At 37.5% G+C, this 14123-nt stretch overlaps 1 protein-coding gene across 1 annotated transcript in view; it reads right to left on the bottom strand.

Moving 5' to 3' along the window:
- Nucleotides 1-4662: 4662 nt before the first annotated feature.
- The window catches only part of FNTA (farnesyltransferase, CAAX box, alpha), a 34028-nt gene continuing 24567 nt past the window's right edge, over nt 4663-14123 (bottom strand). Inside the window, exons 7-9 of the mRNA XM_058720480.1 lie at nt 9706-9768; nt 8112-8283; nt 4663-7836 (exon numbers count right to left, since the gene is read on the bottom strand). Coding sequence (XP_058576463.1) covers nt 7714-7836; nt 8112-8283; nt 9706-9768 — 358 coding nt within the window. The 3' untranslated portion in view covers nt 4663-7713. The remainder of the gene's footprint in view (nt 7837-8111; nt 8284-9705; nt 9769-14123) is intronic.

Consider the following 14123-nt stretch of genomic DNA (forward strand, 5'->3'; position numbering starts at 1 on the left):
TCATGAGTGTAATTTGATGCGGGTTAAAAACTGAACCTGTACTGGGAATCCGAACAACGAAAAGTAAAATAACTAGAAGCAACTTGCTTTCAGATTGGCAAATAGGAAAGAGAATGGTAATACCTACTGTTGATGTACAGAATCTAAAAGTTTCCCCACAGCCATATATTAGTGTAAATTTGTATAACCCGTATCAATTCCTCCTATATATAAAGGGCTCTAGCAAATCCCATTTCTAGGAGTTTATCGTGCAGAAATAATTGAATACATGTGCAAGATGTACTGTATGAAGTGTTGTGGATAAGGAATGTTTACTGTAGAAACAAACCTAAATATTTAACAATAGGGCTTTCTGAAAGAGATTATATCTATGCAGCTGTTAAAAATGATGCTGTATAATGGGTACAGAGTTTCGATTTGAGAAGGTAAAAAAATTCAGGAGATGAATGGTAGTGGTGGTTGCACAAGATGAAGGCACATAATACCACTTAAAAACAGTTAAAATGGTAGGGATGCCTGGGTGGCTCAGTTGGTTAAACATCTGGCTTTGGCTCTGGTCATAATCTCACATTTTGTGGGTTCAAACCCTGTGTTGGGTTCTGCGCTAATAGCGTGGAGCCTGTTTGGGATTCTCTCTCTCCCTCTCTCTCTGTCCCTCCCACATGCGTGCTCTCGCTCTCTCCCTCAAAATAAGTAAAATAACCATTAAAAAAAATAGCATTGTTGGGAATGCAAGCTGGTGCAGCCAATCTGGAAAACATTATGGAGGTTCCTCAAAAAACTAAAAATAGAACAACCTTAGACCCAACAATTGCACTACTAGGCATTTATCCAAGGGATACAGGTGTGCTGTTTTGAAGGGACACATGCACCCCCATGTTTATAGCAGCACTATCGACAATAGCCGACATATGGAAAGAGCCCAAATGTCCATCAATGGATGAATGGATAAAGAAGATGTGATATATATACAATGGAGTATTACTCGGCAATCAAAAAGAATGAAATCTTGCTATTTGCAACTATGTGGATGGAACTGGATAGTATTATGCTAAGTGAAATTAGTCAGAGAAAGACAAAAATCATATGACTTCACTCATGTGACGACTTTAAGAGACAAAACATGAAAATAATGGAAGGGAAACAAAAATAATATAAAAACAGGGAGGGGGACAAAACATAAGAGACTCATAAATATGGAGAACAAACTGAGGGAGGGGTACTGGAGGGGTTGTGGGAGGGGGGATAGGCTAAATGGGTAAGGGCACTAAGGAATCTACTCTTGAAATCATTGTTGCACTATCTGCTAATTTGGATGTAAATTTTAAAAAATAAAGAGCATTGCAATGGGGTGCTTGGATGGCACAGTTAAGTGTCCGACTTGAGCTCAAATCATGATCTCATGGTTCATGAGTTTGAGCCTCCCATTGGGCTCTGTGCTGGTAGTGCAGAGCCTACTTGGGATTCTCTCTCTCTGCCTCATCCCCATTTGTGCTTTCTCTCAAAATAAATAAACTTTAAAAATGTTATTTAAAAAATAGCACTGCAAAATATTTGAAAACTGAACTGATTTTGGAATGTAGCCACAGACAGAGTGTTGTAACTTGTGACCCATACCTAACTATAGCAAATGCTTGCTAAAATAAAAACATTGACATTCTCCACAGGATTTAAATAAGAATTAGAGTCTCATAACATTCAAAACGCCCATAATATAGAAAATTACTAGGTGTATGAAGTATCCAAAAATCTCAATTTGCATGGGGAAAAACCATTGACAGTTACCAATGATGAGATGATACAGATATTGAGATTATCTGACAAAGACATTAAAACAGTTATACAAATGCTGAAACAATCATGGACACTCTAGAAACAAAAGTTAAAATAGAAAGTATTACAGGGCACCTGGGTGGCTCAGTTGGTTGACCATTCAACTCTCAATCTCAGTTCAGGTCATGATCCCAGGATTGTGGGATTGACCCCTGTGTCAGGTTCTACACTGAGCATAGAGCCTGCTTAAAGTTCTCTTTTCCCTCTCTCTCACTCTCTCTGTCTCAAATGAATTTTAAGAAATAGAAAGTATTGGTAAAGACGGGCACCCGAATGGCTCAGTCAGTTAAGCAGCTGACTTCGGCTCAGGTCATGATCTAAATGAATGGTGAATTCGAGCCCCACATCAGGCTCTCTGCTGTCAGCATGGAGCCCACTTTGGATCCTCTGTCCCCCCAGCCCCACCCCACCCCCACCTCTCTCAAAAATAAACATTAAAAAAAAAAGTATTGGTAAAGAAATAGAACTTAGGAAGAATTAAATAAACATTTTAGAACTGAAAAACATATAACTAAACAAATTCACTTTATAGATCCAATAGCAGAATGGAGATGACAGAGAAAGTCATTAAACTTGGAGACAGATTAATAGAAGTCGTTTAATCCGAACAACAACAGAGAGAAAAAGAAAAAAAAATGAGGACCTCAGGCACCTGTAGGACAAACATAAAAGGTCTAACATTCTTGTCATCAGAGTCCCACAGGAAAAGAGAAAGTGCTGAAAAAATATTTGGAAATAATGGCTGAAAACATACCAAGTTTGGTAAAAAATTCAAGATCTAAGAAGCTAAGCAAGAAAAATAAATCCAAAGACACCCATGCCCAGACACATCAAAATCAAATTACTGAAAACAAGAGACAAATTAAAAAATTATAAAGCAGCCAGAGAGAAAGAGAGAAAACCTATAGACAAACAACCATTCTAATGATAGATTTCTCATCTGATTCATTAAGGCCAGAGGAAGTGGCATATTTTTTCAAGTGCTGCAAGAATTATAAACCCAGAATTCCATCCAGTGAAAATGTCCTTCAAGAATGAAGGTTAAATAAATATATTTTTAGATTAAGAAAAAATAATAAAATTTGCAACCAGAAGACCTACTCTAAAAGAATTAAACAGGGGCATCTGGGTGGCTCAGTTAAGTGTCTGACTCTTGGTTTCAGCCCAGGTCATGATCTCACGGTTCGTGAGATCAAGCGCCAAGTTTGGCTCCATGCTGACAGTACAGAACCTGCTTGGGATTCTCTCTCTGCCCCTCTCCTGCTCATGTTTTTTATCTCTCTCAAAACAAATAAACTTTTAAAAATTATTTTTTTAAAAAGAATTGCTTAAAGAAATGTCTTCACACAAAAGGGAAATGACAGGAGAAGGAAACTTGGAACATCAGAAATGAAAGAAGAGTAAAAGAAATGGTAAATAGCTGGGTAAATGTAACAGACTAGTCTTTTCTTGAATTCCTTAAAATGTTTGGCGGTTGAATGCACAAAATGTAAAATTGTCTGATGAGCTTCTTAATGTAAGTGGCTATAGTACAAAAGATAATTACAGTATAAATGGTGGAGGGTAAGGAGACCTATATGGTGGAAAGGTTTCTAGAGTCACCACTGAAAACAAAATAAAACCAAACAACTCAATCAGTAACAGAGGATAGCAGGAAAGTCTCCTCTAACACTTAGCAATTAAACACATTTCTATACAATCCATGGGTCAAAGATGCTGTCTCAAGAAGAGAAATCAGAAAATATTTGAGCTGAATGAAAACAGAAATACAAAATATCAAAATTTCCGAGAACAGTTAATGCAGTTGCTTGAGGAAAATGTATAGCATTAAAGGTGTAAACTGTGAAAGAAGGGTCTTCTATCAATCATCTATCCTTCTTCCTTAAAAAACTAGAGAAATTTGCTGAAAGCAGATCTTAAATGTTCTCACCACAAAAAAAGTGGTACGTGACATGATGGATTTGTTAACTAACCTTAAATGTGGTAGTTCATCCCACAATATATACATTTATCAAATCATTATGTTGTATACCTTAACACACAATATTACTCATTAATGCTGGGGAAAATATTAGAATACACCAAATCAAGTAGAATGAAAGAAATAATGTGAGAGAATTCAGTGAAATTAAACATTTTCTATATCTTTTTTTTTTTTAAGTTGGTTCAGACCCACTGACTTGATGTAATTGCCCATTAATGAGTTACAATCCAGTTTGAAAAACATTGATTTCTCTAGATGGAAATGATCCAGGGAAATGTTCTGGACCGTCCTGTTAATTTATAAGTTAGTATTTGGGATATAACCAATTGTAAAGTTTACAGCCTTATTAAAGGATGTAACTAGACAAATTTGTTCTCCTTTGTGAATCCTTCTTGACTCCATCAGGCAGATAATCTCTTCTGCTTCTTTGTCCCCAAATAGTATTTCAATAGCCAATAAACATTTTCAAGGTACCATGGTGCAGAGCATGCTGCTGGTCTCTCTCAAAATTGATGTCCCAGAGGACATAGTGGTGTCTTAATCTTGTCTAAGTCCAGCTTTTCTTAATGTGGGTAATATCTATTGACATTTACCATATTTGAAATTTCAATTTTTTATTAATTTATTAAAACAATAAACCTATTACATGTTAACAAAAATAACATTTTATAAAACCTGCATTTTCCAAACTAAACAGAAAAGTGGCAGTTTGCATTTTTGCAAATCTCTTTAGTCTAACTTAATAAGAGATATCTAGATCTTTGTATCTACTTCTACATTCAACTTGTCGCAATATAATGTGTTGGTTGAAGTCTATGAAGAAAATCCAGACTCATACACACATATATAGTTGGAAAGGGAATATTTTAATAGCCTTTTCAGAAGTTGTGATACCTCTGATACTCTGATACTACACCAAAATCTGACAAGGGGTGGTTTTTCAAAGGTCAGTTGTAATGTGGAATCTGCAATCTTCTCTATGATTTATAATCTGAATGGATTGTTTATCTATGCATGATAACATCATGGATTGGTCATTTGGAAAACAATGGTTCTTTCAGTTATGTATCTCTCCCAATTGTTGACACATGTAAACAGTATCAAAATTCTTAAAAATTATTCACTTTAATTAATAACATGTTGATTTCATTTGAAATGTCTGTAATAGGTATTGGGAAGTTGCCAGCCTTACCGCGGTAGATTAAAATTTTCATTTGAAAACTCAAATTTTAGCATTGGCAATAAACACTCAGTTGTTTCCTATGACAAACTGAAGTGACAAACTCTTCATTCATTTTGGAGAAAATGTATGCCAGCTACCCAAGTATGAGTAACCAGTTTATCAATTGTTCTTTCAAGTAAAAGTGGTGTTCATGAGAAGTGGCCTGTTTGGCCCACTTCACAATTGTACAAATGCTTTTCTTCAAGACAACCAGAAAGATATGCTTTATGCACAAACTCATTTGGCCACACAAAGTACTGAAAAGACAGAGTATTGTGAATAAAATATATAATTACTGACTCATCAAAGACATGTTTCAGTGAATATGTGGCAGTGAAGAATACAGCAACTACTGAGTACCACTGCCTTGTTTTGTAGTAAGGCACCAGCAGTTTTACCCACCATTGTTTTTGCACCAACAGTGCAAATCAGCAACACAGTGACAGTGTTATTAAGCAAGTAGTTCTGAACTAGCAGACTCCTCCACAGACGTGTTTTTGTTTGTTTTTTTTTAAATGTTTATTTTTGAGAGAGAGAAAAACAGAGTGTGAACAGGGAAGGGGCAGAGAGAGAGGGAGACACAGAATACGAAGCAGACTCCAGGGTCTGAGCTGTTGGCACAGAGCCTGATGAGGGGCTCGAACTTGCGAACTGCGAGATCATGACCTGACCTGAAATCGGACGTTTAACTAACTGAGCCACCCAGGCGCCCCCTCCACAGACATGTTAATTGCTGGTCCAGTGAAAGGAGTGTGCTGCCAGGTCTATGTGTCCAGTTGTCCATTAAGGAGATGGTCCTCGTCAGGATTAGCAGAGCCTAAAATCATAATTTAAATCATAGAGCCTCCTCACCTGATCCCATGACCACGAAGCAATGTTTTAATAAATGAATTGCCACCTCAGGCAGAAAATAAAATGCCAAGTAACCAGGCTAATTCAACTGTGTCTGGTCTGCTTCACTTACATTTCTCAGTGTAAATTCTGCTTCTTATTAAACAGTCTTGATGAACTTTGTTGAGCCTATAACTCAGAATCCAATCAATTTTGGGACACCGATGAGATAGCTTCTGAGAGTAAATGCTATCTTGTAACTTCTCTGTAAGGTTTTTGTTCCGTATAACGCTTGAAATGGTCTACATTAAGAATGAGACTTCATATGACAATTTAAAATATCAAATCAGAGTTTTGAGTCTAAAACAGCAAAAAGATATGAAATGTTAAAAATATTATTTCCTAAATTCTTCAGAAGACTATCCTACTGTATATAAATTCCTTTAGTTGTAGTTTGGTGCTTTGAACACTGAACAAGAACTCTTTATTCAGAAAGTGAGATTTAATTATGCACAGGTACAGAGAACTAACCTGTTCAACACTTCACTCTACTCTGGCATGTCTTCCTGAACTGTAGAGGCTGGAAAGCTATAAACTACATTTGCCAGATTCCTTTGCAGTTCAGAGTTTTAGATGTCATTCAGGTTCTTTCTAATCTGACCCACCAAAGTGAGTGAGCCTGTAATTGGGAGCTGCACCATGTGGGAAGGGAAGCAGATGTGCCCATACGCAATGGGGCAGGGGTGCACAGTCCTGGAGTGGCAGCCTGTCAGCAGTTTCCTGATCCTGGCACAGGCAACAGCAATTCGATGGCCCAGTGCTACAGTGTGGCTGGGCCATGTATTTATGGAAGATCAGGTAATCATTCTGTGAGTTACTATATACCTTAATAAACCCTGTAGGACTAAACTGTCTTGAGTAGATTTTGTTGATGTCAAGAATTGACCAATTCAGGGCACCTTGGTGACTCAGTCAGTTAAGCATCTGACTTCGGCTCAGGTCATGATCTCAGTTTGTGGGTTCAAGCCCCACGTCGGGCTCTGGTGCTGTCAGCTCAGAGCCTGGAGCCTGCTTCAGATTCTGTGTCTCCCTCTCTCTGCCCCTCCCCCACTCATGTTCAGTGTCTCTCTGTCTCTCAAAAATAAATAAACGGTGAAAAAAATAATTTAAAGAACTGACCAATTCACATTCTAATAATGTTTCCTTTAACATAATCATGTTTCTGGTTTCTATAGTTCTATGGCAGTATTTTCTTTCTCAGTGGCTCTTCTAAGCTGAGACAATGTCCCTTGTACATACTTAAATGCTATTTAAAAAAACCAAAGTACTTTGTCATTGTTTTAGGATACATCTATCATTTTATTATAAAACCATTCTTTTGGCATTAGTTGGTTACAGTGATAGCAAGATACTGTGAGTGTGGCATAGCAGCTCTAATGTAGCAACTGCATTCCCTGCTTCCTGAACCAAAATTTAAATTACCTTATATGCATTACATACAAGTTACCCGCACTCATTAATGCTGCAAATTCTGACGCATATACCCTGTAGGGAAGAGCTGATGCTAAGGGATTAGAACAAATGTTGATAAGACTACAAAAGTTCCTGAACGGGACTTTGTTTCTTCTCCTTCCCCCACCAAATCACTTTGCTTAAGAAGAATCAAATTACTAGTCTGAATAGCAGCAGCACCCAAAGAGCATCACACTTAGTTCTTGTTAAAAAGCAATACCTGTGCACGTTTTATACCACAGGCAAAGGGAATGATCACTTTAGTTTTAAACTCCTGCATTAGAGTCTCTTAAAAAAATAAAATCATTCCATTGAGTTCTTCTAGATGGTGTTATTGCTGTACATTTGTTGGCGGGTCACTCTCCGTGCTGTGTTTGCTTTGAAGGGATCTTCCGATGTATCTCCAATATTCCTTTCTTATAGTGTCCTTTTCTTTAGCTAGGATTTCACACAACTGAAAACGAAAAACAAAAATTCTTTAAAGATAATGGAAATCAGTCTCTAGAGCAAATGCTTTCGAGCCAATACAGTTAAACTCAGATCATGTTCAAATGACCTACACCACTATAATTATATACTCTGTTCACTAGTGACCTGGGTTTTGCCCTGAACAGCACAAATAGCCCTGCACTGAACTCCTGAGTGAACACATTGAAAAGGTCATGAATATAGCCACACTGGGTGAATTCTGAGACACCAAGAAGAAAAGCAGAGTCCCGACTGGCTTACCTCTAATGCTTTATTAAGAATGTCCTCCTTGTTGTCACATTGGTTTTCTAGCATGTCTTCATAGATATCCACAAGAAAGGCAATTAGGTAGGGGGAACTGTGACTTGGTTGTAAATCAAGTAACTGATTTAACAGATTGGGATATTTGGAAAGACCACGATCCTGTAAAATTCTAAAAGAAAAATTATCCTCAATTCTGACAAGAGAAGAACAAAAATAACAGAAAGTTCAAGAGAAAATGACCTCTGTAACATGCACAAGAGGAAACTTATTTTGAATGAAGCTGAAACTAAATGAAATTTTTAAATTATGTGTGAATTTTATCATGGATAATTACAAGTTGAGTACAATTAGTTAAAAACAATAATGAAACTTAAAAAGGATCATTTATTAACTCAAACTGCTACACAATTAAATCAGAAAATAAACACCTTCTTAACATTAAGAAGTGAAGGAAGAAAACAACAGAGATGTTTCTATTTCTTCTTAAGAAGGTTCCTTATTCAGGGGCACCTGGGTGGCTCAGTTGGTTAAGCATCCGACTTCGGCTCAGGTCATGATCTTGCAGTTTGTGGGTTCGAGTCCCGTGTCGGGCTCTGTGCTGACAGCTCAGAGCCTGGAGCCTGCTTCGGATTCTGTGTCTCCTTCTATCTATCTCTGATCTTCCCCCACTTATGCTGTCTCTTTCTTATCTATCAAAAATAAATGTAAATAAAAAAATTTTTTTTAAAGAAGGTTCCTTATTCTTTTAGCTATCCAGATATTATAGGCCCCAACCCTGGACACATCAACAAATGTGACTGTGCTCTGTACTTTATGCTCTTTGGGCCTAGTTTCCAGGGAGACCTCTAAGCTCAATAAGCAGCCTGCTTATGTCAGTGGCCAGGCAAGTGAAATCTTGTCAATTTAAGGAATAAGACTTCTAACAGATCTCTAGAAATGAAAACAGAAATGCTGGCTATCCATCTGTGCAATGTGCTTATAAATAGTTTGCTTTGCCTTTACTACATTCCTGAGCCAAACAGAAACTAGGTGTCTAGGTATGTATATCCCATTCTTTGACATAAAGACTACAGGACTCATAAATACAATTAAAATTGTATTATTGTTTAGTCATGGACTATTCTTTAATTTTTTTTTTAATGTTTATTTTTTGAGAGAGAGAGCATGAGCAGGGAAAGGGCAGAGAGAGAGGGGAGACAGAGGATCCAAAGCAAGCTGAGCTGTCAGCACAGAGCCCAATGTGGGGCTTGAACTCACGAACTGTGGGATCATGACCTGAGCCGAAGTCAGATGCTCAACCGACTGAGCTACCCAGACTCAATTATTATCCAGGTGTTCTTAGGCACATTATAGAACTATTCTGAACCCTAGTCATGGACTATTCTAAAAACTATGATGGTATGTACTTGGGAGGTGAAGAGAAGGATAGAAGGCACTGTTGGGTGTTACTGTCTAACAGTTACACTTCCCTTAGATCCAGAAAAATGGAAAATTCTTTAGTATCCTTTAGAATCTGATTAATGGAACATATTCCATGATACATCATATTAGCAGTTGTTTTAATACAAAACAATACAAAACAACCTCTTACCCTTTCAAATAGTTCCAAGCACTTTCATTATGTGGTACTAGTTTGATCATTTCCAACGTGTACCTAGAAGAAAATAAATACGCGTATAATTTGAAAAGCAGTGCAATAATTAGAAACAGTTTTCTAAGATTGTAGCAGAGCTTGGATATGTGCTTTCATTTATCTTATTAGGCTGTGACTAGGTCTAGGACTTATATCTACATTAGACAGAATCCCTCAAATCTGCAGGAATCAATTCATATTTATGTAGTTCCTCCCTCCTGGAAGTCTGTACCCAGTTCTAGGAAGGGACACCTAACTAATATGAAGGCTCAACTCACAATAGGAAAAGAAATTGATGTGGAAGATTTCCTTTAATATAGGCTTTCCCTTTGGGGGCGCCTGGGTGGCGCAGTCGGTTAAGCGTCCGACTTCAGCCAGGTCACGATCTCGCGGTCCGTGAGTTCGAGCCCCGCGTCGGGCTCTGGGCTGATGGCTCAGAGCCTGGAGCCTGCTTCCGATTCTGTGTCTCCCTCTCTCTCTGCCCCTCCCCCGTTCATGCTCTGTCTCTCTCTGTCCCAAAAATAAATAAAAAACGTTGAAAAAAAAAATTAAAAAAAAAAAAATATATAGGCTTTCCCTTTGAAGAAAATGTCAGCTAAAACAGGTTTTCCTCTTATTGGTAAAGAAATCTTGAAAAGTCTAAGATCTATATATGCCCAACAAATCATAAGTCATTCAAAAAGAAGAACTACATAATCTCAGGAGCTGTGATAAAAAATAAGACAGCATGGAAATTATATAGACAGAATAAAAATGAGAAACCAACACAAATGTATATTTCTTATATTCTAAAAGATGTGATTATATATCTTATATTCTAACCATGACGTGATTACCAGTCAGAATGGTAATTCTCTCCCTTTAACCAGGTTATTAAATATAATTCGGATCCAATTACAACAAATTCCAAGAGTTACAGAACTAAGCTTCACTACACACTTGCTCAAATAAGTTACCAAAATTTAGTAATCTTGGTTTTATTGCAATGCCATTAGGATAGCATTTTTTTTTTTCACAGCGAGTACAGGAGTCCCCCTTTATCTGCAGAGGATAGGCTCCCAAACTCTCAGTAGATGCCTGAACCACAGAGGATCAAATCCTTTATACTAGGTTTTTTCCTATACATACATACCTATGATAAGGTTTAGTTTATAGACACCAAGAGATTAACAATAAAATAGAACAATTATAATATACTCATTGTAATAAAAGTTATATGAATGTGGTCTCACTCAAAATATCTTACTAGACTGTACTCATCCTTCTTGTGATGATGTAAGATAATAAAATGCTACATGATGGGGTGCCTGGGTGGCTCAGTCAGTTAAGCGTCCGACCTCAGGTCATGATCTCAGTCTGTGAGTTCAAGCTCCACTTTGGACTCTGTGCTGACAGCTCAGAGCCTCAAGCCTGCTTCAGGTTCTGTGTCTCCCTCTCTCTGCTTCTCCCCCTGCTCACACTCTGTCTCTCTCTCTCAAAAAGAGACAGAAAAATTTTTTTAAATGCTACATGATAAGATGAAGGTAAAGGACAGGCATTGTGACAGAGCAGTAGACTATACTACCTAATGTCTCACCATACATATGTCATCAGGAAGATCATGTTTCTGGATCTGATGGCTGACCACAAGTAACTGAAACCATGGAAAGTGAAACCACATGTAAAGGGGGCGGCGAGGGACTATTGTAATAATAAACTCACTCAGCACTATGAAAAGGTTTTTTTCCAACATTTTTACATGACCTAATGTTTCCAGTTATTTTTAAAACCATGTCCCTGCATGTCTTCACTAGTCATTGTAGACTATTAATTTCACTTTGGCAATACCTGAAGGATTTTATTTATATATACATGCACTAAACTATTATCTGTATTAATGGTTAAAACATGGGCTTTGAGATCAGAAAGCCTAGCTTCTAATAGCCCCATCAATTATTATCCAGGTGCTCTTAGGCACATTATAGAACTATTGTGAACCTCAAGTTCTTCATCAGATATCTCACAGTGTAATTATGAAAATTAAATAAAAATTCCTGCATGTAGTAAATGCTTAATAAATGGTAACTATTATTAATAGTACTAGTGGACTGTGTACTCCTAGAAATATGGCCAGGATATATTAAATAAAAAAGAGCAATGTGTATAATACCATTGCCTACATTGCTGTAATACATGTTTGCAAATATATTTAATAAGGTTTGGAAGGATTCACACTAATTGTAGCTCACTCTAAACAATGGGGTATGAGAAGAGAGAGAATAAGAGATTTTGATATTTTACTTTATGTAATCCAGTACAATTTCCCCCTACAACTGGACTGCATTCCTTTTATAACAAAAGGAAAAGAACAAATCATCAGGTACACCTATATTCTTTACAGTTAAAAAATTTAGTTAACACAACTAATTCTAGATAACTACAGCTTTTTTTTTTTTAATTTTTTTTTTAAACGTTTTTTATTTATTTTTGAGACAGGGAGAGACAGAGCATGAACGGGGGAGGGTCAGAGAGAGGGAGACACAGGATCTGAAACAGGCTCCAGGCTCTGAGCTGTCAGCACAGAGCCCGACGCGGGGCTCGAACTCACGGACCGCGAGATCACGACCTGAGCTGAATTCGGCCGCTTAACCGACTGAGCCACCCAGGCGCCCCTAGATAACTACAGCTCTTTAAGCACTTTCTTTTATCTGCATTAATGGTAACACCTTAAATATGGAAAATTTTTAGATTATTTTTTTAAACAATTTTTTAAAGATTATTTTATTTATTTTTTTTTTTTTTTGAGACAGAGCACATGTACAAGTGAGGGAGGAGCAGAGGAAGAGGGAGAGAGAGGATCTTTAAGTAGGCTCCATGCCTGATGCAGAGCTCGATCTCACCACTGTGAGATCATGACCTGGGCCAAAATCAAGTCAGATGCTTAACTGACTGAGCCACCCAAGTGCCCCTAAAGATTTTATTTTTAAATAATCTCTATACCCACAACCCCACAATCAAGAGTCACATGCTCTACCGACCAAGCCAACCGGGCAAACCCCCTGGAAATCTCATAGATTCTTGACTGATTATTTCTTTTTTTTTTTTTTTTAATTTTTTTTTTTTTTCAACGTTTTTTTTTTTTTTTTTTTTTTTATTTATTTTTGGGACAGAGAGAGACAGAGCATGAACGGGGGAGGGGCAGAGAGAGAGGGAGACACAGAATCGGAAACAGGCTCCAGGCTCCGAGCCATCAGCCCAGAGCCTGACGCGGGGCTCGAACTCACAGACCGCGAGATCGTGACCTGGCTGAAGTCGGACGCTTAACCGACTGCGCCACCCAGGCGCCCCTTGACTGATTATTTCTATTTAGTAATAGAAACCCAGTAACCTGCCTTTGAAGGCTATGAGAAGTTCCCACTTTCCACTCTTCATACTCAGTTTTTAAGTATCTTATTACATCTAGCCTAATGAAGTACACTATGATAAATAAGGAATATGAAATTCCTAATTATTAATTGGATTAATTTAAGGAAGAATAACCTGAAGCATTCTACCTTTTGGCAAGAAAGCTACTGAACTCTACAAAAAAGATGACACTTTGCTGTCCTTTACAGTACTTTTGTCCTAATCCTCACAACAGAGTATCAACTCTAAAAGAAAAAAAAGTAATATATTAAGGGCTGGATGATGAGTCCGAATTTTCTCTACTCAAGTCCCAGTATTTACATTTAAGAATAATATGATTATTTCAGTAAGTTCACTGTTCAGTAAGTTCATTGATCCCTTAGATCAATACTATTCAACAGAGATGAAAATGTTCTTTATATGTGCTCTCCAATATAGTTAGTAATCATTAGCCACATATGGATCCGGAACCCCTGAGATGTGATTCATACAACTGAGGAACTGAATTATGTGATTTTAATTAATTTGAATTTAAGCAGCCATATGTGGCTAGTGACTACCATATTGGACAGTGCAGCTTTGGAGAACAGAACAGTAAAAAGAAAGTGTAAGATGTTTTTGAGGGGTATGTGGCTGCTCCAGAAAGACGCCTGAAACAGAGAGTTAATGCAGGACACTTAATTATAAACCTTTCTTTTTTTTAATTTAAATCACCAGAACCTTATATAGAACACAAAAGAAAAGCCAGCTGCCCTGATCCAAAGAGAAGTAATGGCAAAGGAGATAAAAGCAGATGGTCATAAAAATCAGCTCTTCCCAGGAGCTGTTAAAACAACTTTTACCTTTTTTTTCTTTTCTCTTTTTAAAGTAAACTCTAGGCCAACGTGGGGCTTGAACTCACAACCCTGAGAGCAAGAGTCACATGCTCTGGGCCCCTGGGTGGCTAGGTCAGTTGAGGATCCAATTTCAGCTCAGGTCATGATCTTGCAGTT

The sequence above is a fragment of the Neofelis nebulosa genome, chromosome 3, assembly GCF_028018385.1.
Source record: "Neofelis nebulosa isolate mNeoNeb1 chromosome 3, mNeoNeb1.pri, whole genome shotgun sequence".
In the NCBI taxonomy this organism is placed as follows: Eukaryota; Metazoa; Chordata; class Mammalia; order Carnivora; family Felidae; genus Neofelis; species Neofelis nebulosa.